Source organism: Pelodiscus sinensis, chromosome 1 (assembly GCF_049634645.1).
Source record: "Pelodiscus sinensis isolate JC-2024 chromosome 1, ASM4963464v1, whole genome shotgun sequence".
NCBI lineage: Eukaryota > Metazoa > Chordata > Testudines > Trionychidae > Pelodiscus > Pelodiscus sinensis.
In genome coordinates, this window is record NC_134711.1 from 129537458 (window position 1) to 129564578 (window position 27121).

The 27121-nt window shown below is 41.8% G+C and overlaps 1 protein-coding gene across 1 annotated transcript in view; it reads right to left on the reverse strand.

The window, feature by feature from the left end:
- Positions 1-27121, reverse strand: part of LOC102453877 (potassium voltage-gated channel subfamily KQT member 1-like) — a 723768-nt gene that overhangs the window by 618204 nt on the left and 78443 nt on the right. Inside the window, exons 6-10 of the mRNA XM_075901205.1 lie at positions 25974-26114; positions 16563-16673; positions 14382-14477; positions 13395-13523; positions 10532-10694 (exon numbers count right to left, since the gene is read on the reverse strand). Of these exons, the coding sequence (XP_075757320.1) occupies positions 10532-10694; positions 13395-13523; positions 14382-14477; positions 16563-16673; positions 25974-26114 (640 nt within the window). The remainder of the gene's footprint in view (positions 1-10531; positions 10695-13394; positions 13524-14381; positions 14478-16562; positions 16674-25973; positions 26115-27121) is intronic.

A 27121-nucleotide genomic window follows, 5' to 3' on the forward strand; every position in this document is an offset into this window, starting at 1 on the left:
CACTCTATGCCAATTCAAAAAGGGTCTAAGAACAACCTATAAATTGTCAGAAAATAGAAGCCAACATTGGTGTCAAAATTACATTGTGTACAGTACATATTGACATTAGCAATATTTATATAGGAGGCTTCTGACCTTGTGTTTTTTATCCAAATATGTCTTGTGTAGTTTTGACTGATACACAAAGGAATATATATTACTATGCAAAACATCCCAAAAAGCAAATTTTAAAAAGCATGACAATGGATAGAGAGCCTAATGTTGATTTCACATTCTGAGGGCTTGTGACTTGGATACATTTTACAGTGAGTTGTGCACATGACTTATAATAACAAACAGCTTGCAATACGTTCCATCTGCCAAAGATGCCCCAGAAGCACTAATCTTCTGAGTCCAAAGCAATTCCCAATTATTTTTCTAATTGAAGAAAAGAAAAGTTGTGAACCAGCTATTCAGTTCAGCTCTGGAAAGCTTATATTATACTGGATAATTGGTATTTGAAAATGAAACTACACAAATGCATAGAAAAGGATTCAAGTGAGCCTTTTATTCTTCCACTTGGTTTGCTTCCTAATATCCATCATTTGTTCTAGTTATCTCGAGTGTCTCACCTAAGCCCTATACGCATGCTAACAAGTGCAGCTGAGAGGTCCCTGTACTCTTGACACAGGAGGTCAGACTAGGGGTACGTCTAGACCAGTGTTTCTCAACCTTTTTTTTGCTCATGGCCCCCTTCTGAGCCTCATTCATCATACGCCTGGCAGTTAAATATGGGTGGCCCCCTAATGTTCCGTTTTTTCCATGTGCCCCCCTAGAAGTAAGGTGTGGACCCCTGGGGAGCCATATGGCCCACGTTGAGAACCACTGGTTTAGACTACAGAGCTTTTCCGGGAGACCTAAACAATAAAAGGAATCTGTGTCCAAGGAAAGCGTCTGCTTTACCAAAATTTTTTTTGGAAAATCAGACACACTTTTTCAACAGCCCTGTAAACCTCATTTCACGAGGAAGAAGGGATGTTCCAAAAGATGTTTTTTTCTGACATTTGTTGGAAAAGCCTCTTTTGGAAGAAAAGTGGAAAAATATACCCAAATTGCGGTTCGCAATTTGCGTATCTTTGTCCAACTTTACTTTGTAGTGTAGACACAGCCTACGCAATCCAGTGGTCCTTTCTGGCCTTTAACTATGATGCCACAATACTAGATGTCTTTGTAGAAGAAAATAAAGAATGCAGCAATGGTGGCAGAGAAACCTGAATTCTGGGCTGTTAAGCAATAACAAGGTTTCTATCCTAACAACCTGAAATGAGGAGGAAGCTGGGGTCCATACTAAAAAAGGGAATTATATAGCAATGCAGAGAAGAGTAAATCAGCACATAAGGGCTCTTGGTTAAGAATACTAGTAATTCAGGACGAGAAAATATTTACCAGAGTACCTTTTATGTCTTTTCACACAATTATATTCTGAAGACTTGTTCTTGGTGGTTCATCACTTGATGAATCCATGCTGCCTCTACTGAGGGGAAAATATGTATATTTCCATTGCAAGGAATATTTAATAACCTTTCCTGATGTGATCTATACAGACAGAGTTTGCACTTTATGCAATAAATCCAGTATCTTCAGAATGACTCAAAAAACTATCACTCACCAAAAATCTGGAAGCACTCAAGGAGTTTGGGCAAGCAACACAGTACTTTGTCCCTCATGGCTAGTAAAGAAATAGCAGAGAAATATTGAGCAGATATTGCCAGCAGTCTTTTGGGGAAGGTAGGGTACTGTCAATCCTTTTTTTTTTTAATGTTTCTGTTTTATGCTAAATGAACTCAGCAATTATAGTCATAAGCTTCACTTTTGGGGGAGAAAATAATTGAGAAGGAGATGTCTGGCCATGACTGGCTCTTTTCAGGATCCCCCAGGCTTCCCTGATCCTTCCATTTGACTTTGAGACTGACTAAACACAAAAAATGGCACTTGTCACTTGATGAAGATCTCATATGAACTGATAATTGTCAGATGTCCAAGATTTTTTAATATATTAATCAACATCTGCAACTCTTAATGCCACTGATCACAAATATAAGACTCTTTTTCTATCTAGTTTCCTCCCAAGCACTCATGTCAGAAGGGAAGAGCAAAATGCGAGGAAGAATTGCATGCTTGATTATCTTACAATTATCTTCACTACTGAAGGGCCAAAAACCCAATAATATATATGTAAGATCTTGACCACAGTCTCGGTTAAGAATGTTTCAAATATGCCCAAACTTCATGGGGCTGGTCTGAAGCATGAAGCCTAGTTAACAATGGACAATGCATGGCTAAAGAAAGGTTGAGATAAGCAAGAAACAGACATGTTTGTTTAACCAGCCATAAACAAGCTAAGACAGCATAACCCCAGGTGGGGAGCAGTAACTGGGGACTTATCCCGAGTTACGGGCACGTAATTCACAAAGAGGGGGCTCAGACTCTGTGGTTCAGAAAGAGATAACAAGTACATACTTCCCAAATGTCAACCAGAGTTCAGGGAGAGGGCTAGCATGTCAGCCTGAATTATGGCATCCTCTTTCACAGATGCCAACCTGAGCTCAAGAGGACTCATTGATAAATTATACACAATTGTCATTGCTGTGTACTGTTTACGCTTCTTTTTGCTTTCAGACCCTCTAGGAATATACCTGTGGGCCAAACCATCTGGGAAGTGCCACCGTCATTTCTATGGACCTGAAATTAGGATTTAACTTACACCTTGCAAGAGGAAAAGTTTGACGGATAACACCTGTGTAATAGCAAACATGTTAACTTTCCTGCCATGAGGGCAGGGGACTGGACTCGATGACCTCTCGAGGTCCCTTCTAGTCCTAGTATTCTATGATAACTTGAGCTATGGGCGGAGCAATGATGTAACCTTTTAGATTATTGGCTTATTGTGCTAATTTTGTCTTGCTGTTAGAACCTATCCAGTGGCTCAGGAACTCCCACCCCGTTGCTTCTCTCCGCCCATTGGCACCCTATATAATCTATAGTAATCCATTGTTTGGCAGTCTCACTGAGCCTAATAAGCAAAGTGACACTCTGCCAGCGCTGTGCATAATAAACCCTAATGCTTGGATCTATACGGTGTTGAACTTCTGTTCCTTCACTACTTAAGCCTAAACTGTCTGAAAGGGCACATTCTATAAAGCCAAGAAATAAACAAACAAACGCAACAACTAATATTCCAAAACCTTTCAGAGTAAAGTAAATGTGGCCCACACAATGTATTCACATAGTGTATTCTTGGTGTTGGGCAGAGAATAAAAATGCAAGGTTTTAAAAGTATATGAAACAATTTTGCTAGGAACATTTAAAGGCTGAGGAAAGGCTAATAAGGATGAATGAAGAATAAAGGGAGACATTACAGTGAAATAAAAGAGAACTATCTCACAGGGAAATTGAATGGCTATTCAATCTAGGTTAATTCTCCCAGGGTTAAGACTACTTCATCATCATTATAAAATCATGTACTGTACATTCTTTAACAGAGATAAAGAAAGAGTTTATATTACATGTGCAAAAACAGTTCAATAAAAATAGTTATTTCACAATACCACATTTTTATACAGCACATTTCACAATGAGAGCATCACAAACTGACTCCCCATGTCAGTATTTATGAAAATAACATTTTCTAACATTGTTTTGCATATATGGATAGTCTGAACATTGCTGATGTACAATATTTTTATCACTACTTTTTTTCTGAAACATTACAGTTTGTAAGTTCTCATTCCTTGCCTTGCTACACACAAGCACCAGTTAAAACAAGAAGTCTTAGATGAACAGATATGTTAAGAAATAAGGTTTTTCCTAACACTTCATCAGATGAATTGGAGTGGAAATTAGAAGCACAAGTATAAGTACAACAAAAGAAAAAAGATACTGTACTTATCAAGTGTAGGACCAGTGTTAATGAAGCTAATCACGTCAAAGTGTATATGGCTCATTTACAGCAGCTGCTGGGGAGATATGAACATCAAGAGGGGAAATTTTAACCAGTTTAAATCTTTATTCAGTCCTAATTTGATTATATTGAATTTACAAGTTAATTGCAGTTCAGCTGTTTCCTTTTCTAATCAGCATTTAGAGGGGTTTGTTTTTGTTTTTCTGTAGAAAGATGGCTACTTTTCAATCCATTACTGAATGCCTAAGGAGGTTTAAGTGTTCTCCTACTGGTTCATGTATGTTACCTTTCCTGATGTCTGATTTGTGTCCATTTGTCCTTTGGTGCAGAGATTGCAGGTACTTGGCCACCCTGGACAGTGATACTCTCCGTTCACATCTCAATTAAACACTTGGCAGCTTTAAAAAGACAAAATGCTGATCTCTCCTTATCAACATCATATCTGTAGAAACCATACCGCCTGGCCCCACTTAAGTTTGTCAGTGTCATTGTTAAATCCCTCAGCTTCCAAGCACCCTATTTTGGGGCTGAAAAATGAAATCACTCTTTTAATGAATTATATGTACCAAAGTGACATTATGTAACCTCATGAATTGCAGCCCAATTTTTCTGAATGGGATTTGGATTAATTTATTAGTAACCTATTAAGAATTGCCTTTGAAGAATCTGTTATTGTGACTTTTTAGTAACTTTTTTTATATATTGTAACTGAAACCCCATTTTAAACTTTGTACTGCCTTAACTCTGTTTAAAGTTAGATGCATGTATGTGTAATCTCATTTAAAAGTGTGTGTGTGTATGTGTAAGTAAAGGGGTCAGTCCCTCAAGCCAACCTGCCTTGGTGACCAGCTGTCAGCACTACCCTGCTGGCCAAAGAACAATGTAAGTGAGTCCCCAGCCAAGAAAGAGACAGACAAAAGCCTGGTCAAGAAAAAAAGACAGAAGTCATACCTGTTGTTAACTGTTGACTCATGGCCATATGGCGCCCTGGGGCACTGGAACAGGACAGACTCGACTGACAAAAACTTATAAAAAATGGGTTCATAACTATAGGATTTCGTCTTTCAGTTCTGCCATCATCCTCCAGGAGCATCAGTGTGACACGACCTGGCTCCTTGTCCGTCTCTCCCCCGCCCTCCAGCTTCATATCTAGACCACCTGGCCAGTGGAATGGCATGAGCAACTGAGGCTGGAGATTATATCCCATCTGTAGAACCATGTGTATGAGTCATGTGTATGAGTGTGTGTCTGTGTGGTGGGTAACTTTAGTAGCTAGAAACAGTACATGAATTGCCTTATCCTCCAAATAAGATTCTGCTAGTTCTATTTCTCCAGCTGTAACACTGTGGCCCAAGTGTCTCTAGTCTATGGAAGGCTGAAACAGCAGACAGCACCATCCATATAATTTGCTATGCCTTCAATTCCTTGCTAAATTCCTCCAGTGTTCTTCCATTTTCATTTGTTGCAGAGGGTGGGGGTAGGGAAATCCCACACCCCCCTTTTAAATCACTGGGCTGCAAGCCTTGAATAGCTCACAGGGGAACTTTGAGAGAAATCAGATTAAAACAGAAGGTCAAGCATATTTAGCCAATTGAACAATTTATTTGGCTCAAGAAATTCTTGGAAGCTTTGTTACACAAGGAATAAATCAGAACAGGAAACACTGTGTAATTTACCACTTCACTTTATCCGAAAGAGATAAATAAGATAGAAGTACAATTGGTCTTAGAATACCATGAATTCTAGCCTCTGCAAATTTGAGGAAGAAAACCCTTAATCCTCTTCTCCTTCCCCCATCTGAAGCAGAAAAAAAACACTTGATCTTCCTTTGTTACTGACTGGTAGGGAGCAGAAAGCATTACAAATATAAGTTAGGTTAAAAATCAATCAAACCCTATTTCCTACTAGACATAGCACTTTGAACACTGGAACAGCTGGAGAGGGTCAGACCACTGATCATTTAGCCCAGTCTCCTGCCTTCTGAGAGTGGCCAGTGCCAATGCCTAACCAACTTGGCCAATAGTCATTTATGAACCCATCCTCCATGAACTGATCTAATTCTTCTTTGAATCCAATTATACTTCTGGCATTCATGACATTCCCTGGGAAGGAGTTCCACAAGTTAACTATGCCTTGTGTCAGGAAGCACTCCCTAATGTTTGTTAAGATTGCAGATTATAAATTTAGATAATTAAAGCATTTTGTATGATGTGCAGGGGTAAATATCACTTCACTATTCACTTTCTCCACACCAGTCATGATTTTATAGACTTCTATCAAATCCCCCCCACCCGCCGCCCCCGAGTGATCTCACACCAAACAGAGACACCTGTATGAAAACTATTCCATATCTCATAATCCCTTTCCTGTTCTTTTTCCAATTCTAATGTAATTTTAAAATGAGGTGACCAAACCTGCACTCAGTATTCAAGATGTGGGTGTACATAACATTGTTAGCTTTTTAAAATTTCAGCTACAGTTTGAAACTCCATAATCCGGAGTTGTCTGGTCCAGCAACACCCCTGGTCCGGCATCGTCGGGTGACCCCCGTGAGAGCACTCATAGGGATAAGCCGTCAGGCTGGGGACAGGAGTGTTGCCAAACAAGAGGGCCGAGAAGATGGAGCCCCAGGGAAAAACACAGAGCCCCCTGGGTGGGGGGACAGGGACTGTAGCTCCCTGTCACGGTAGAGGACAGCAGCATGGCTGGGCCATAGCAGCGTACTGGAGAGGGGTAGCACAGAAATGTTGAGAGAAGCACAGAGCCCCTCAAGTGGCAGCAGAGCTACTTGGTGGAACGAGGAGCTCCCAGGCAGTAGTGGAGCCCCCACGTGGCGGCAGACCCACTGGGGACAAAGAGGGGTCCCCAACCACCAGCAGGAGCACAGAGCCCCAGGTGAAAGCAAAGTCACCAGGGAGAGAGTAGAGCTCCATATGGCGGTTGAATCCCCAGCCACTGTGGGGAGAGCAGGGTCCCGGCGGAGGAGTGGAGCCCCGAGCAGCAGCAAAGCAGCAGGGGAAAAAGTAGAGCTCCCTTTCCCCAGTGCTGTGGGGAAAGCAGAGTGCTGGGTGGCTGTGCAGCTGCCTAGGGAAAAGCGGAACCTCTGGGGGGATGAGGGGAAAGCAGATACCCCCGACACTGAATTGATCTCCTCTGGTCCAGCAAATTCTCTGGTTTGGGACCAGTCAGGTGCCATACCAGGGAGATACAAGCTGTACAGAATGAGCAGATCTTTTCAGAGAACTATCCACAATAACTCAAAGATCTCTTTCACGAATGGTAAGATCTAATTTACACTTCATCATTTTCTACATTTAGATCGGGGTGGGCAAAAGGGCCTCCATGGACCAGATCTGGCCTGCAAACTGGGTTGATCCAGCCTGTGGATGACCTACTGCTCCCCTGCCCCCAGGCCAATCAGGGCCTGGTGATGGGGGAGCATGCAAAGTCTCTGCCCGCACCCCTAGCAGGGGAGGAGCCTAGAGGGAACCACCATCTGTTCAGAACAGAATCACAGAATCATAGAATGCTAGGACTGGAAGGGATCTCAAGAGATCATCGAGTCCAGTCCCCTGCCTTCATGGCAGGACCCAGTACTGTCTAGACCATCCCTGATAGACCTTTATCTCACCTGCTCTTACATATCTCCAGAGATGGAGAGTCCACAAACTTCCTGGGCAATTTATTCCAGTGTTTAACCACCCTGACAGTTAGGAACTTTTTCCTAATGTCCAACCTAAACCTCCCATGTTGCAGTTTAAGCCCATTGCTTCTTGTTCTATCCTCAGAGGCAAAGAAGAATAATTTTTCTCCCTCCTCGTTGTGACACCCTTTTAGATACCTGAAAACCGCTATCATGTCCCCTCTCAATCTTCCCTTTTCCAAACCAAACAAGCCCAGTTCTTTCAGTCTTCCTTCATAGGTCATGTTCTCTAAACCTTTACTCATTCTTGTTGCTCTACTCTGGACCTTCTCCAATTTCTCAACATCTTTCTTGAAGTGTGGTGCCCAGAACTGGACACAATAATCCAACTGAGGCCTAATCAGCACAGACTAGAGTAGAAAAATGACTTCTCATGTCTTGCTCACAACACACCTGTTAATACATCCTAGAATCATGTTTGCTTGCAGTTATCTCTGGGGGGAGTGGGAGGGAGGAGAAGGGGGCTAAGACTTGATGCATTTCCCCCCTTCCCAGGCTATTCAGGGTCTGCGGGTGAGGAAACACAGAAGTGTCCCGGCTCCACCCCTTCGGGGGCAGCCCAAGGCCATTTCCAAAATTTCTGATATGCCCCCCATCTAAAATTATTGCCCACCCCTGATTTAGATTGAAGATGTTTCCCAATTACATTACTTTGCATTCATCAACATTGAATTTCATCTGCCATTCTGTTACCGTCTCACCAAGTTTTGTGAGATCCCTTCTTAAAAATGGCAGTCAATTTTGGACTTACCTCTCTTGAGTAATTATGTATCATCTGCAAATTTTGCCACCTCATGGTTCACCCCCATTTCCAGGTCCCTTATGAATATTTTGAACAGCACAGTCCTAGCACAGATCCTTGAGGGACCCCACCATTTATCTCTCTGTTGTGAAAAATGACCAGTTTGCTTGCTCAAACTGTGACCATTTCATAAATATTCTTGAAATAAACGACTGTGAACAGACAGTTCTATACTTCTATAATGCTAAGGAATACATACAAGTTTATTACAGATCACACTCTCTTTTGTTTGTCACTGTCTATTATTGCAAGGGCTATATATCTAAGAAGAAGCAAAGTCCCAAATGAAACTGAATGAAAGCCAGGTTTTACAGCCATTAACAACAAATGAGAATGTCAACATAAACTGAAAAAATATACATGAATGAAGCCTTTAACCAATACAATTCAATCTGCTTTTGGATGCACCATAGACATGAATAGCAAATAATTTTAAATGTAATTGCTTAAGTAGTATATTTTTGCAAAGAGCCAAAGATAAAAATGTTAATAGTGTTCATGTACAACAGCTTTTAAGTAGCTGCCTCTCACTCAAAGTATCCAGTATAAAGAGTTCATCAAAGGGGCCCTCAATGTCATTCTGATTTCTTTCACTTTCCTCAGCTGTTATATTTTTGCTACTCAAGGGCCTCTGTTGTTAGTTAGCAATTATACAACTTAACCTACCACTTGACCTTCATTCCTGTGGTCTATGAGGTCAAAACTATTCAAAACTATTCCTTATTACATTGTGTTCAGCAGCAACAGGTACTCTTTCAGAGCAATTACATTTAAAAAAGTAAAGCATCACACTAAAAATCATTGAGAAAAAAGCTGTGTTATCCTGTGATAGCTCAAAGGGCACATAAGAAAACACTTTTAGTATAGAGATGCTAGGTAGGTTTACTGGAGACTTCTTGTACCCCATGTCAAACAGCAGAAGGCACAATGTTCTTCAAAGTTACCCAAATATTTCATTTACTGTACTTGGCCATATAATTTTTGGATGCATGGCAGGCATTTGCAGACTTCCAAAAGAGCACATAGGAGCACAAATAAAATATCTTTCAGTGAAATTCTGTTTCCTTAGAGCAGCGGTTCTCAAACTTTTTGGGCTCTGGAGCCCTTTACATGCGTAAAAATGTATGCGGAGCCCCAGAGGTGTGGGTTAATTGCATCAGTTCGAGGAGATTTCTCAATTATGCTTTTGAATGCTTTCCAGTTTGTCAACCTCACAGAGTCCCTGGAGATGTCTCGTGGAGCCCTGGGGCTCCGCGGAGTATAGTTTCAGAAATACTGCCTTAGAGGCTTCACTGGTCCAGAAGTTGTACAGAGAATTTTTTCCCCAGTAAGACAGAGGGAGGTAATTTACTGATAGAAAAATCACATTGAAGAAGAGCCCTAACAATCCTATTTTATATGCACATTTATGTAATGACTTCCATCTGCAAAGTGAGTTGAGAATTTAAAAACACAAGAATCTCTTCACTTAATAAAATCCAACAATTTTCAGGGTGAAATGAAGCAACTGTTTACAACACAATACTTTAATGTATGAAGTGAAGACAATAACTATCCATATCCACCAAAAAGTACCATATCTATGTAGGTATAAAATATGTACATCCCCCCATCATTGTTGTATCTGCATGTCACACACATATAAGACAAGAAAAATCTCATTTTCTCCCTTCCCAGTTGGTCAGAACTTGGAGAAATTGACAGATACATACGTGCATTGATAGCATACTGAGGGAAAGCTAGGCTCATAGGATGAGCTTTGCATTTAGTTCTGACTGGAGTCAGGTCTCTGCCAACAATTTTAAGAGACATAACTAAAATGATATTTTGGATTTTATGTACAGTTTGTTAAACAAAAAGGCAATTCCTTTGGGTCTTTGATAGTCACAATATATATTCATTTATCTCTAACTGTACTATGTTGTACCCACAATTCTTTGTCCTTTAATGGTCCTTGTTTTCAGATAACTTGTTCATTAACTCTTATAATTGTATACAGAAAGAATGTATCCCTTTGCTAGTTCAGTTCTTATATAGGCATTGTTAAAAAAAATTGCAGTCCTAAACATAAACAAAAGTAAATTACCTCCAGGTTCATCAAGGTAAAAAGACGTGTCTTTTTTGTCTTCTCTATCATCAATGTGATCATAAGTAATCTGTGGAATGGATAAAGCAGTCTCTCCAGGATTTATTATTGGTGTAGAGCCATTTTCACGCCCAGGTTTTCCTTTTCTTTTGTATCTTCTAGACTATAGCAAAGGAAATAGGATAATAGCGAAGATATTAGTTGCATATAAAGAAAAGTGCAACATACTTGAGATTTATTGTATAGTGCATTTGAATTGATACTACAACCTTAAAGTGAAGCAAAGTTAAATAGTAAGGGGGGAATTCAGAGCCAAAGTCAAATTTAAACCCATGGCCAAAGCCACTGGCCAAGGTTTTCAAAACTGACAGAGCCTGGATGCTCAATTTTAAAGTATTTTAAAGAGGCCAGACTTCTAGTGAGCAGTCAGTCAGTACTCTCTGAAAAGGTCTTTCTATTTTTTCTCAAATTGAATATCCAAATCTTGAGTATAATAAACAAGGCCCCAAAAGTATGAATTACTACTTTACAACTGCACAAACATCAAGACTTTTTAGAAAGATAGAACCAAGGACAAACAGTATAAAAACACGAGGTCTAATGACTAGATTTCTTCACTAATATTTGATAATTCAGCATTACTGTAGCCTCTCTGAAGATAGAGGTACAGGTAGACATTTCTCCATTTTTCCTGTCTGTGAATAAGTAAATGAATTAAAAATTAAATTAACATCAAGCTTTGATACTATATGATGTCCCAGCACAGTACTAAAATGGCATCTAATATTGTAATTCAAAACATTTATAACAGGGAAGTCAACTATCAGAGAGAAAGCTTGGACAAAATATTGTGAACTTTAACAAAAGGTTTACCTCATGGGCAATACCATTAGAAAATAAAGGGGCTGTGTTCCTACTGATTTATTTTAGTTTAAGTTGTAAAGTGAAGTAGCAAGTCTAATGTTTGCAATTAACCATGCTTGTTCTACCAACTTAGTGAAAATACTTATGCTGAAAGAGGCTGTAAATAAAAAGAACTGAAATCAAACCACTTGACCACAGAGTTGAATAATCAGAAATATAACTGATTAATAAAACACACACTCAGCTCAGCCATAGAACAGAGGTTTCACTATTGTTAAAACAAGGAGAAGAAAAATGGAAATTTACACTTGTTCTATTTTGAAAACAACAGTTACTGGAGTGACTTTGCACTGTATTGAGTACTATTAAAATGAATTCAAACATTGTCAAATAATATGGAGGTAGTTTTTATAAATTACATGACCTCTAATCTGGCTGTTTCAGCAGCTAGCAGGCAGTATTTCATCTAAGGTTCATGCCTATCTAGGCGTGCAACATGAATTTGAGGTCTGGGGAGTGGGGGAAGTGTACAAAGTCTCCTCCCGCCCTGCAAAGTGTACACAGCACTTAGAGTCAACTGCTAGCTGAGCACCACCATGCAAGTGTCATGTGTGAATTCTGCTGGTCCCCAAGCCTGGCTACACAACTCAGATTTACATCTCTAGCTGTGGGGACGGAGCACTCCTGCGGCTGGGGACAGACAGTGGGGAGGTGGGGGATGACTAAGTGACCGGGCCAGCTGGGGAAGAAGCAGGAGAGAACAGATACCTGTCTCCCTCTCTGGTCATATGTACATTGTACAGCTCTTGCTGGATGCATATATGCATACTGAGCCACTTGCAAATTGAGAGATTGTAAAATCTGACCAAGAGAATTTACAGGAAGAAACAAAGAGCAGGGGGTGACCTGTTTAAGGATAAAGACAAAGGATTGGTCTAATCTGCCTTTGGAGCGAAAAGAAATACACTGGATTTCTCACCTCAGAGGCAAACCGAAACCAGGCGTTTGTGAAGAAGGGTCATAGCATGAGCAGCTGTAAAATGCTGCCGGGTTTAGGGGGAGCAGGACTTGGCTGGGCAGGACAGTGTCATATTAACTGAGACACAGCTCCAGAATGCATGTTAAGTTTTTATTTTCTATGGCAGGGAGAAGCCTCACCGCAGTCCCGGTTCCAGCTATGGCGGAATACCACATGGCCCAGCTGGTGGGGCTACATGGTGGGCAGCTGCTCCTGATGTGCTCTGGCTGGAGCAGGGGCACACTGAGGCTGTCCCTGCTGAGAATGGAGCCTGGGATCAGCTGGGGAGTCCCCAGATGACCCCGGGCTCCACACAGCGCTGCCACTTTGAAATACCATGGCACCGCTGCATGGAGCCCGGGGTAGCTCCTTGTGGCGCTGCTTTGAAATGCTGAGGCAGTGTTTCAAAGGGGCAGTGCCGCACAGCTTAGCCTGGGATCAGCTGTGCGGCACTGCCCCTTTGAAACACCGTCACAGCGTTTCAAAGTGTCAGTGCCGCAAGGAGTCCGGGTACAGGCTCCATGTGGCGTTGCCATTTTGAAGTACCCTCACTTCCTCCCCTTTGCTGCTTCTGATAGAGGCAGCAGGGGGAGAGGAAGAAGGGGAATCGACTAGTCACCTATAATGATCCAACTGAGTGTAAAATACAATAAAATGCTGCCAGATCATATAAGGTAACAATGTATGCTCAACTGAACAATTAATAAATGTCTTCGTAAGGGACTAGGTAATGAAGAATGAGACCCATAGAAACCAATGGATACCTTCAGAACAGATATATCCACCCATCAGGTTTGTTTTAAGGAAAATTAAGTTGATCTTGACACAATGCAAGAAAATAGATTCTATGTCCCATTACAAGTCTCTTCCAACTCAAATATTTCTACAAATTCACTGCAACTTTTATACACTTTTACTAATTGTTAACCCAACCAAATTAAATCCAAGAAGAAAGTAAGAGTACAGCAATTTCCTTTTAACCTGTTTTCTCAGATTAGGGCTAGATGGCGCTGCTGTTTTTTTTGTATTTTGAGCTGGCGAGGTAACATAGATCTTCCATGTTGCTGTAGAACTGTATGATTTCTCTGCTGCATAGCACCGCCACAGAGTCTGTAAAGTAAAAACCAAACAATTCTCTATGTGAGCAAATGAACACTGTGTTCTAAAGGAAAGGTAACTACAATCCTGCCAAAAATAAACCACAGCAATGATCTTTGATCTATACAAATGTGCTGTGAAGGGTTTTCACTGAACCGCTTTGTGCGGTACAGCATAGCAGCATGTCAAGTAAAATCTCTTCCATGAGTAGCAATGCTACAAAGTAACCATCACCAGGAGGTATATGTTCACTTCAGTATGTGGTATTTTTAAACTTACTGCTCCTAGTATTATCAATTAGAGTTGTGGCCTAATCCACTATACATGAAGAAAATTTGCTCCCTAAGTAATATTCATTGAACATCAACAAATACTACAGCTTTTCTTTTTTTAGGCATTGTGCCATATTTTAATTACTTAGTTCTCAGTTGACATTCTCTTTACACCACATAAACTATTGGAGCATTTTCCTATTTAAATGGGTGTTTCCATATATACACAGCCAATTATTTAAGACATACTCGGTGCTTATAGGAATGCTACAAGATTGATAATAATTGGATGAAAGTTAAAATAAAAGACACAGATGGTTCTTTAGTTCAACAAGCCCTCTGCAGTGCTTTACCAGTGTCTTTGACCTGAGAATCTCAAAGCCCTTTAAAACATGAAACTTCGCAACCAGCCTGTGGGATAGGTAATTATCCTCATGCCACAGATCAGTAAAATGAGACAAAATGAGTTAGTGTTTGAAAGCACATGAGCAGCAAAAATGGACTAGAACTTTTAAGCCATAAATCCTAGCTCAGTGCTGTGACCACTAAACCATACTCCCTCTTCATCTGCTCTCTACTCTTTTATGCAAGGGTTCACCTGAATTAGAGAAGCTGCAGCTGGGATTTGCCTATTGAAATGCTTCTGACGTTGTTTCTGTTGTACCTTCAAGGCAAAACCAGAACCTAGAATCCCCTAAAAATAAATAAATACTGGTAAGTCTTTGAGGAAACGTTTTTAAACAAAAGCTTAAAGCACAAAATCAAAACCATTTTCTTCTAGGCAATGCCACCTCTAATTAAGGAGAAATTTTCACCTAAGATCAGTTACATCTTAACTCAACATTTCCATGAGGGCAAAATATATTTATGCAGTGATGAAATACAGTGTTATTGGAGGTATTCTGCACATCACATGATTTCACTAACTCCATTACACAAATCAGGAAATATTCTTTCCCAAGAAAGACTGGTAACCACCTCCAATTCACAGCTAGAATTTGAGGAACACTGTACAATTGATGTAGCCACACATCTCTACATTCTAAAAGCAATTGGCACATGGCAGTGAGAGAAAAACCAACTGAACTCCAAATGCATTTTCTACTTGTTATTTCCTTACCCCACAAATAAACAATTATTTTCACCTGTCACCTGTGGAAGAACTCAAGAAAAGATGCATACAATTTTATAGAGTGCAATATTTCTTTTAAAATGGGTATATGCCTAGGGTAATAATTACAGAGCAACAACTATATCCAGTTTCAATATCTCAGAGGTTACATTTGTGTTAAGTAATGTGGGTCTACACTCCTTGAGTTTTGCTTTGAACAAGACTGCAATGAAACTCAGTAAGAATAGTCAAGTATCTCCTGGTTTTGAAAAAACCCGTGGCCCAGTTTTGCTCAAAATATGAACAAAACTGTAATAAATACAATGAAACTGGGCAGAACTGAGTTTCTAGATGGACAGGCAACACGGTGTCTTTCTTCAGGCTTCAGACTGAAAGCTGCACACTGTCAGCTGACATTCCTTCGGTCTGTTGCTGTGGTGTGTGTAATGCTAAAGTCATTCTTAGGATTTTACTTCAAAAATTTCAATCCAAGTCTTATAATTTGGGGGGGAAGGTTTGTTATTTTGTCCTTAGATTAATTCATGCCTCACCTCTCTCTGCCCCTGATCCATTCTCCCCCCTCCTCTTCCTGCCCTTTCTCTACCCCCGCCCAACATCTTCCCCCAACCTCTTCTCCCAAGCAATGCAGCCTGGAGGAATAGTGGGCCTGGAAAGCTGGCACAAGTGGCACTGGCAGCAGGTGTCCAACTCCCTCTACACACACACTCACCAGCAGCGGTAGGGGAAGCAGAGCAACATGGCTTTAGCTCACTCTGCTTCCCACCAGGTAATGCAGGGATGGTCCCACCCCCGCCCCCACCTCATCCCCTGACAGTCAAGCTAGGAAAGCAGATTGAACGGGTGCTGCACTGCTCCACTGACCTGCCACTGCTGGTGAATGCAAGGGGCAGGGTGTTGAACTCCTGCTGCTGGTATCAGGCCTCTGCTAATCCCCTCAGATGTGAGACTCTGGCCCTGCAGACTCCTGACCAGCACCTTGCTCCTTCCACTCATAGCGTTTAGGGAGCATGTGCCCCCCCTTGTGCCACTCACATTGCTCATCCCCGGCAAAGGTGCTTTGCAATAGCCCCGATTCAGATTTCCCGGTTGCAGAAGTTGTCTCTTCGCCATCCCTCAGTTTGTTTTTTAAAATCATAAAAGACATGAAATTAAGAGGATCAGGGCTTTATTTCAAGTTTTGCTACTGGCCTGCTGGTCAGTTTGCCTGTGTCTCAATTTGTCACATGAGGATAATGATTCTTATCTCCTTTATTAAGGGCTGGAAACAGTGTGTATCTATATCTATATCAACTATATCTGGCCACCCTCACCATATTATCTGAGCACCTGACAATCTTTAATGTATTTATCCTCGCAGCTCTCCCATGTGGTAAGAATTACTCCTATTTTACAGGGCAGGCACAGAGACTTGCCCAAAGTCACACTGGAAGTCCATGGTTGAGCAGGAAACTGGGCCTGGGTTTCCATGTCATAGACTACCGCTCCAATAACTGTTCCATCCTTTCTTTCACAAAGACTGTTACAACTTAAAAGGTGCAATAAACTATGTGGTATATGGTGGCACAAAATTTTAAAAACCCATTCAATTAACAAGTACTTGTATTATCTACACACATGCTTCAATGACGTCTTTGAATTTCCACTCACCGCTGGAAGTGCAAAGAAAGATATAGCAAACACTGAGAAACAGGAAGCTATGGTCTTCCCAATCCACGTTTGTGGTACTTTGTCTCCATAACCAATTGTTGTGACTGTAACCTGCATCATAAAACAAAGAAAATAGTCACTGCCAAGTTAAAAATTTATTCTAGAAAGTGACGTAAAAGCAGGACAACATATGAAAATCCATTTGGATTGCTGTGTTCCAGAGAATTTGCCTTCTCTCACTCACCAGGTCCTTTAGACATAAACACTATTGACCTGTGCCTAAAGCCCCAGTTTCTGAAAACATTTCCTTGTATTAGGAATCTCAGTTTCAATAGTTAGGACAGAGAGGGGTGAGCTACCCCATTCATCTCTTGGGGGCACAAACTCCAAAACCCATTGCACTGAGGGGCTCCAACAACACCCCATCCTCGCCGAGGACTCCAAGCAGGAAGAAAAAAATGCAATAAACACAGAGTGTAGATACACCAGCACACAGGGTGTAAGTACAAGAGGACCTCATTCTGTTGCATATGGCCTGTCTGGGAAAGGAAGCCCTTGCCACCACCACATCAAAGCAGGATGCAGGACCATAGGGGAGAAGCACTCATATCAAGCATGATTAACACACCAAATGGCAGGGCAGGGTTTTGATCGGACAGCCTAATGGCTAGAGCCAGTCAGACACTAGGAAGTGGAGTTGTAGGTCGATCCAGGATTGGGAACCAGGAGCCAGAGACAGGAGTCAATGCTGGAATGTAAAAGCCAGAGGTCAGGAACCAGAAGTAGGAGACAATGCTAAGAACTGGGTATCAGAGCCTGGAAGTAAGGCTAAGGTCAAGAACCAGAGGTCAGGAGCAGTGTGAAAAAGCAGAGACTGTAAGAGCAGTTAGTAAGGATTCTGCCCAATTGCACAGACAAATTTCCTCCTCAGACCTAAATAGTATGTCCAGATCAATTGGGAATATCCCATTAATCGGGCTGTCCATTTGCTGCATGACCCATTGTGTTTGGGTTCCTGCAGCTCCTGATATCTGAAGTGTTTTCATTGTCAAAGTTTTCAGATGGTGGTGCGGAGACAGTCACCTCTGAGCAAATCTGAAGAGCCTGGTTCTTTACGTGCTGAATCGTTCACCCATAATGATCTTTAACTAGCTCTGCCCATTGCCCTGTTTCAACACTGCAAAGATGTCTCAAAATAAGCTCTAGCTCCTGGCTACTTTTCATTCTGTCCAATACAAATCTTTTTAAGAGGCACAGCTACAAAGAAAGTTATTAGATTGTGGGACATGGTCCCAAACCCATCCCCCACTCCTTCCACTTTGCCACTCACCGTCCCTGAAAGACTCATGGTTAACCTATTGCCCTAGGACATGGAAGCTCCAGATTCTCTTCTCTCCTCAGCTCCAAATCAGAGCACAATTTTTCATTCCATATCACACCAAAACAGGAAAAGTTGGGGCTTAAACCTGGCTCTCTCCTGAACTAGAAAATCAGTCTCTTTACACCCTATGCTCACTCTGACGCAAAAACCTTCCTACCAAAAGTTTTGTGGAAACTGTTGCATCTCTTCAAAATTCTTTGACTTCAAAAATAGCCTATTTCATCAAAACTTCCTTTTGGCAATCATTTTTTGAATAGCTCTAGTGAAAATACTGACATTTAGGGCACAGTCATGGCAATCCCTAATTGTTGCGCTCACTTAGATACTATAAATGAGTAAATAATGCCTATTTCTTACATAGCCCTTTTCATCTGTATCTCAAAAAATATCACAGTCATATATCTACAGTTTTTTGGGAGTTTTCTGAAGAGCCAGTAAATGCTTGGAGAGAATATGCTTCCTTTATAGCAACCACCTCAACTAGTTCTATAATGAACTAAGAACAAGGACTTGTATAAAGAGAGCTGAAAATACTATTGAACTAAGACTATTCACTCTGTAGTGTCACATTTACTTTACTGACTCTTGGCTCCTCATTTTGAACAAAATGCCAGTTGTTCAGCAAACTCAACATTTTAGTATCTATATTTCCTGGCAACTTTCCACTGTACGCTCACCTCAGCAAGGATCACATCTTTCCATGAATCTGTACAGCCCCTAGAGTAATGGGGCTCTTATAATGGACCAAAGCTATTGGATACTACGCCAAAACAAAGAGTAATGATAATCACCAATGCCACATGTTACATTTCCAAACAATCAGGTCTGGGAGTGGAGGAAATTAAAGCAATGATTCTTTAATAGCCATTCAATCCTCAGTGCACCCAGATGATCTTTTAATATTTTGCTTTTATTTCTCCCCTTCATTTTCCTATGAAAGGCTCCTTGTTTTTCTGAGTTTGCCAGCACTCAGGAATTAAAACCAACAGCAGTAATGCTGGACTACTCTAACACTGCTGTGGGAGACAGCATGAAAAGCCATAACCACAGAAAAGGGAGAGATGCTTTTCCAACCCATGCAGCAGACATTTGGCTGACAGATTCCTGCAGGTGTCTGGACATGTCTTAGTAAATTTCTCCACTGCCACTTGAAGACGATTCTTTTGTGCTAATCTAATTAATACTTTTAAGTATGGAGAATGGATTATAGATCATGTAAATTCTCTATCTTTCTTAATCCCATCCAGAATTATTTTGAATTTATTTCTAGCAGATACTAGGGGACTGCCCAGCAGATACTTAACAATTAGCTACTGAAAAAATAACCCTGTTGCCTAAACCAAATTCATTGTATCACATGTCCACCAATATCTTCTGCATATGCTCTAACTAGCTTAGCCTCTGAACCTACAACCAGATACACATGCATAGCTTCTAGAATGAGGGAAGTTTCACTGACAACAATAGGATTATTAATATGCTTAAAGCTCTTTCAAGATAAGGGCTTCAGAACCAAAAGGACCAAACATTGAAGAGAAAGGGACATTGGTCTGGCTGAAGCATGGGCATTTGACATCAGAGATTTGGTGAAATAGCTCAGAAATTGGTATTATACCCAGAATAATCTGATATAGACAATCAGCTATTTGATTCAAATTCCATAAACATAAATTAGCCCTGTTTTCATCAAAAGACACTGAGGTAGGGTCTCAAGACAGAGGAAGGCAAATAAGAAACCAACAACTTCTACTCAGAAACAGGACTAAAAAATAATTTGAAACAGGAAGGATTAATAATTTTGGCAGACTGGTAATCCATTGAGAAATGCCTTTCAATGTATTTTAATAAGGTACTAATGGTGAAAATGGTTCATATAAGACACCACAAGCCTTCAACAGAACTCTGCAGTTAAATCTGCCATGCTTGACAAAAGTAGATGAAACAGTTCTGCATTCAGCTCGAGTGAGTGAACCTGGTTAACATTAGATTCCAAATTACTTTTATTTTTGTTTTATTTTCCTTTTCCTTTATGTTTAAACCTTTCAGGACCTTTGTATCAAATTCAGCAAACTTGCACTTTCTACAGTAGGCAAAATATCTCACATAATCACAAAATATCTCACTGCGGTTTTATTGTGTACACAAAAAACTTTCAAAAGCTGCTCCCAAGATTTTTTCCAAACTGGATTAGTTTTCAAAAGCAAAAGTGAAATCAAATTTCACTCCCTAATAACTTCACATCTGTGTTTTTGTGTTACGGAAGGTTTTAAGAGAAAGAAAATAAGTGATTCACTTTGCTCTGTCTCATTGGTCCCAACTGTGAACTGCACCTGCATCGTGGCTCACTAATGCTGCAGAGGCCTATGCCTCTGGAAAGCTTAAACAATTAAAACAGCATTCTTCCTTCAAGTGCCTGCTCACACAGGTAAAAACAAAGCTGATTTTGTATACCCCATTACACAACTTCCCCGCCCTCCCCCATGGGATCTCTACCGTGATGTCGTGGTGGCCTTGCGTGTATCAGGGACCCTCAGAGCTATGCCGGCGGGAGCTTAGTGTTCCTGGTAGGGCAACCCAAGCCAGACAGGTTGATGGGTAGAGCCCAGACAAAAAGCAATTCCCTGGTCCTCCAGGTTAGGGGTTGGGCGATGGGCTAACAACTCATCCCCATAAAAAATATTATGTTACAGAAACCTCTACATCGTTCAAAATCAAAATCATCTCAGTCCAGGGAAGACCAAGGGCTCCTCAGTGGAAGCTTATGATGTACAACAGTCAAACCCAAAAGGACACTGTCATACCGATGACCCTTAGTTGACCCCAAACGCCATTGGGGAATAAGCTGCTTTTCTGGACAAAGTAAAAGCAGCTGGCTTAACGAGAGATCAATTCAAGACTATCGCTAAGGATTGCAAGAGATGGAGAATGACTGTGGAGGCCCTATGCTCCATTAGGAAACGAAAGGATAAATAGATAGATAGATTATATAACTCAAGTAGATTTTTACAGAAAAATCCCTGACCACTTTGTGTAATATATAAACACTTTAAAAATAGGTGGAAGTCTGCATGTACCTATTTAGAACAAGTACCAATTAGTACTACATTTTAAATGTCTCCTTTTCTGTTGAAAATTCTCGCAGTTTTCATGTATTAACGTGTAATTAAGAATATTTGCAAAAGATGCTCATATGAAGAGATTTGAACTCTTTTAAGCCCTGATTCTGTAGCCTTTATTCTGTCAGGACTGCAGGATCTAGCCCGTAGATTCCAAAACAGTTACTCATGCTAGAAAATTGGATTTAATTCTGTAAACAAATTCCTACCACCGGCTAAAAGACAGGGATGTTTTAGTGTTTATTTCTTACGGAGGTATTTATATACCACAGTAACAGGAAACCTTATTAGACCATAGCTAAACAGTCCAAATTTCACAACAACACAGATCAGCATCCTTCAACAATTACAATATGTTGAACTGTTCATCCACACACACACACACACACACACACACACACACACACACACACACACACACACACACACACCACTCACACCACTCACACCAGTCCACATGTTGCTCCTAACCTTTTTGGATTGACAACACTGGAGGAATTTAAAAGCTTCCCACAAAATCAGCAAAACTCATGCTAGCTCTGGTAGGAGCCCTAATGTTGTTGAGACTCCCACAGCAAAACTGTCTTCTAACACTATTTTGTTAGCATTTACTTTTTTATATATATAGTGGTAAAAATTGTTGTTAAAATTTGTTGAACAACCATGCACCCCTCCCTATTTTGAACACTAGTTCAACTGAACTGTTGTAGAACAAGTAGGAATTGATTATAGTGAAAGTGTCCTCAGCATAGACACGATCTCTCAGGATGTCAGTGTAAAAAGGTGCGGACTTGTTTGACCTTTGCTGAAAATAAATAAATACCAAAACCGTAATCTGTATTTATGGAAAATGTCTTCTTAAGCCCCATTGAGCAGAGGTTGTTTAATGCCCACTCACACAAGGGTTTAAATGCCTTATAAACTTTGTACCATATATGTCTTTAGAGAGATTTAAACAAATGATTATCTTTGTGGACCACTATTTTTCCCCCTGTCAGATTATTTCAGAGTGGGGTTTTTTTGGTCAGGGTTTTTCATTTTATTGAAGTCAATTTCTTGGATGCTTAGTGTACGCTACAAACTAGGTATGATAATGTAGTGGAAATGCAGAAGACGATTGTGAGGGCGAGGAAATTAGGTAGTGTACCACAATTGTTCCTTTTGTGCCTGCATTTTCTTACAGGTCTGGATGCTCTAGGCAGCCATTTGTGCTTTTTGCTTCTTATTATTCTTTTGTTATTCTCAAAGATGGTACAGTGTAGGAATGCACTGTTGACTTTCAACAAGTTCTGGAACAGGTCCCAAGGCCAGCCACCTGGCATGGGAGTGCAGGAGTGTTTGGGAAGATCACATAGCTATTTATGATGAATGTTTCCCACCTGATAATGCTAATTATTTGGCTTGGGAAAATATGCAAAGTATCAACAAGCTAATTAGTGGATCTGGGAAAATATGCAATGTATCAATGATCTTGTTAGGTTCTCAAAACAACAGGTGTGATTACTGTAATTACAATAGTATATAAAGGCCGGGAATATTCCTAACATTGGAACCTTGGTGTAGACCCGTGGTCACCAACAGGTCGATCGTGATCGACTGGTCGATCGCAAGGCCTTGACCAGTCGATCGCGAGGCATCCTGTCTGCCCTGCCCCCATTTCCCTCCCACCCCCAAGAAGCCCCATTACCTACCTCAAGTGAAAATGGAGGTAGTGTCGGCTTCCCGGGGATGGACGCAAGTCCCGCAGCATAGCGCCACTTCCGGCAATTCTGGAAGTGCACTAGCTGTTCTGCCGGGTGTACTGCGGGAGGGAGCATCGGCTCCCTGCACCACACAGGAGGGGTGAGTCAGTTCCGGGGCAGGCACGTGCAGGGTTCCCTGCGTTCGGGGGGGGGGGGGCAGCCCCAGGGAAGGCACATGCGCGGGGTTTCCTTGCGTGGGGGGAAAAGGGTCGGCCCTGGGGCAGGTTCGCATGGGGCTTCCTTGCACTGGAGGGTGAGTTGGGCCCCGAAGAGGCACATGCTGACTTCCTGTGGGGTGGGGTGAATCCTGGGAGGAGGCAGATGCAGGGGACTCTTTGCCTCCACTTCCTCCCCCCCGCCTCCTGTTCCCACTCCCCCATTCCCACTGCCCAGTTCCCTCTCCCTAGCCACAGAACTCTGTCCCCACTCTCCTGTCCCCAGCTACAGAACTGTCCCCATTCCCATCCCCACTCCCTGAACTCTGTCCCCATTCCCCTGTCCCAAGCCACAGAACTCTGTCCCCACTGGCACCCTGTCCCCTGCCAATGCACCCACTAGCACCCTTCCCCAGTACTATGTCCCCTGTTCCCACCAACACAGTTGGGGCCACATTAGTGAAGCTTGGGAGGAGGGAGTGGAGGAGGGTTTTTTCGCATCTCATTTGTGTGGCCCCAACTGACTTGTCTTGGGTCAGTGACCCCTGACTCAAGACAGGTTCCCTGCCCTTTTCAGAAATAAAGACAATGCAGAAACTTTTTGTTTGACACAGTATTTTATTTAAAAATGAAGCCTGGCCAACAAACCCCAAATTGGGGCTAAGAACCCATCTGTCCACAGCATCATAACACTCCTGCGCTCCCCTTTCCCCCAGGCCCTACATCGGAGGCTATCATACACTGGAACCCCTTGCCCTGAGCCTGTCACATACCCCACCCAAATTCCTGAACCCTCACATCCAGAAGTCTGTGGCTTACTTAGTACCCTTACCCTACATCTGACCGGCCTGGCACCCTCTCCCTGAGCCAGTGTCCCCTTATACACCTTCTCCTGCATCCAGATTTCCTCCCAGAGCTTGCACCTCTCACCCCTTCCCACGACCAAATCCCTCATTCTCACCCCAGAGCCTACACATCCTGTCTCAACCCAGCAAGGTTACGGCTAGACTGCAGGAGTTTTTCAGGATTCCGGAGATATCCCAGAAAAACTCTTTTGCATTCACGGATGCATTTGTTCTTCCACTTCTTTTAGTGGAAGAGAAAACATGATCTTTCGGTCACCTCTATATTCCTCTTTCCACAAGGAATAAGGGGCCTTCCAAAATAAGGGGTTTTTCTCACATTCGGTCCAGTCTAGACAGGCCAAATATTGGAAAAACCTCTTCCTACAGAAGAATTGGGGAAAAAAGCAGCGGTATAAGGGTTAGGGATAGCAAGTGATGGAGAGGAGGTGAATAGAGAGGGCGGAGCTTCAAGGAAGGAGCGGGGCTTCGAGGAAGATCTCGAGCGGGGCGGTAGATCTTGGCTTGTTCTGTCATAAACACAGCAAATGTAACATCTGTTAGATATATACATGTATGCACTGTAAAAGTGCATGAGAGGTTACTTGTCAATGGAAAGTATGAGGTGGGAATTAAGGTTTTGCTTACAGCATGGTTGGAGAGGGAAGAATAGACAGTGCACGTGTAAGGGCTGAATGGGCAAGTGGGGAAGTATATTTGGGAGCTAGTGGCTTTGAGTCTGCACCCAAAAATTTTCCAGTAATATCTCGTCATCATACTCAAGGTAGGTCACCTTCTATCACCAGACCTAATTTTGTCAAATTCCTCTGGTTTGTCACACTGGCACTCCCAGATCATCCACTACATGAAATTTGTCAGTAGGAAAGGGTGCCTCAGGAGCACCTGTGGTGTATCAGAGCAGAGGAGAGACATTTCCCAGACCTGAGTCATTAATCTGAGGAACATGGCTAGAGGAGCATAACCCTGGTACCTTAGCTCACTGATACCTGTTCTCTTCACTCCCCACATAACTACACGTTTTCTTCTCCACTCAACGGGGCATTCATGCCCCTAAACAACACCAGTTATTGACCATTACCAGCAGCCCCAAACCTTCTTCTCCGAGGCCAAAATGGCTGATGGATCTGGACGATTCTGTCAACTACTCTCAAAGGAACCATTCCATGTTATGACAAATGTCATCTTTTAGAATATGCAGTTTGTATTGTAGTCTACATGACTGACATCCAAACACATGAGCTACGTCTACACTGGCCCCTTTTCCGGAAGGGGCATGTAAATTTCACCAGTCGTAGTAGGGAAATCCGCGGGGGATTTAAATATCCCCCGCGGCATTTAAATAAAAATGTCCGCCGCTTTTTTCCGGCTTTTAAAAAAGCCGGAAAAGAGCGTCTAGACTGGCCCCGATCCTCCGGAAAAAGCGCCCTTTTCCGGAGGCTCTTATTCCTACTTCAAGGTAGGAATAAGAGCCTCCAGAAAAGGGCGCTTTTTCCGGAGGATCGGGGCCAGTGTAGACGCTCTTTTCCGGCTTTTTTAAAAGCCGGAAAAAAGCGGCGGACATTTTTATTTAAATGCCGCGGGGGATATTTAAATCCCCCGCGGATTTCCCTACTACGACTGGTGAAATTTACATGCCCCTTCCGGAAAAGGGGCCAGTGTAGACGTAGCCATGCTTTGGGGCTGTCAGTACATTGGTATAGCTAGAGATATCTGAATAATGAAACATCCTGGCTTAGATTTATAAGAGGGAACTTACTTAAAAGAATGCTTCTTTTTTAGATGAAAAAAAAAGAAAAGAAAGAGACCCGAAAATTCATTTGGGCTCAGAAGGGAATGTAAAATTTCAAGATTTTTTTCACTCTTTAAAAGAAGGATTTAATTCTTACTTTAAGTACAAAACACAACAAAAGCTTTTACCACATGGTCACTACTTAGCCTCCATAATATTCTTTAGCACTAAAATATTTTAGTTTTATCAAGTTTACTTTTTTCAAGTAAAATTTCCCTTCTCAATTATCGATTATAAATAGAAGGCCTGATTTTGCATATAAATAAATCTTTACTGAAGAAAATAATCACTATTAATGTCCATGGTCTATCTTGCATGAGAGTGGACAAAGAGACAGGGCACGTGCTTTGCTATCGATGACTTACCACACCCCACCACAGGGCATCAGCATAGCTGGAGAAACCTGTTCTTCCATCTTCATCCACTGCATCCTTCTCAGCAAGATAGACAAAATAGGAAGAGAAGATCAGTCCCAAGAATCCAATGTAGAGAGTGGTTATGAGTTCCTATCACAAAAGAAAGGAAATAGCACGGAAAGCTTAAGTTATGTACTTTCCAGTTTGAAACCAGTAACTTTGTTGGTTTACATACCAGCATATTTGGCTGAAAGGCATTATCATGGCAGTGTTGTGCTATGGCAGTGTTAAAAAGACATTGTCAGCTAGTTCATAATGCAAAATTACTTCCATTAAAAAAGATGAGTTAATGAAGAGCTTTTTGTTTGCTTCAAGATTAAGTCATTCAAGACCAAATGGTCTCAGTAGATTATTTTGACAGTTAAAAATAGACATAAGACTTTGCAAGGTCACTGGCCAACCTTGGTGATATGCCAAAAATTAATACCTTTTAAATCCTACCTCACTCTTAGGCTGTGTCTAGACTACATGCCTCTGTCGCCAGAGGCATGTAGATTAGACACATAGGCAAAGGTAAATGAAGCCGCGATTTAAATGATCGCGGCTTCATTTACATTTACAAGGCTGCCTCGCTGAGCCGACAAATGGCTGATCAGCTGTTTGTCCGCTCAGCGCGCTAGTCTGGACGCTCCCCTGCCGACATCAAAGCCCTTTGTCGGCAGCCCCGTTATTCCTCGTGGGATGAGGTTTACCGGGGCTGCCGACAAAGGGCTTTGATGTCGGCAGGGGAGCGTCCAGACTAGCGCGCTGAGCGGACAAACAGCTGATCAGCTGTTTGTCGGCTCAGCGCGGCAGCCATGTAAATGTAAATGAAGCCGCGATCATTTAAATCGCGGCTTCATTTACCTTTGCCAAAACAACAAATCTACATGGCTCTGTCAACGGAGCCATGTAGTTTAGACGTACCCTTAAAGTACATAATTTATTTACATTATATTCGTCTCTTCTTTGCATCTCAAAGCATATTACCAGGCATGGGGAGGACAGCATCACCATTCATTCCTGTGCATGGCTTGTTCCTCCATTCATGTCCCTGCATATGATGTCCCATCATTTGCTCTGAAGTTAGCCTCTGGACCTGACTCACCTTGGTTGCA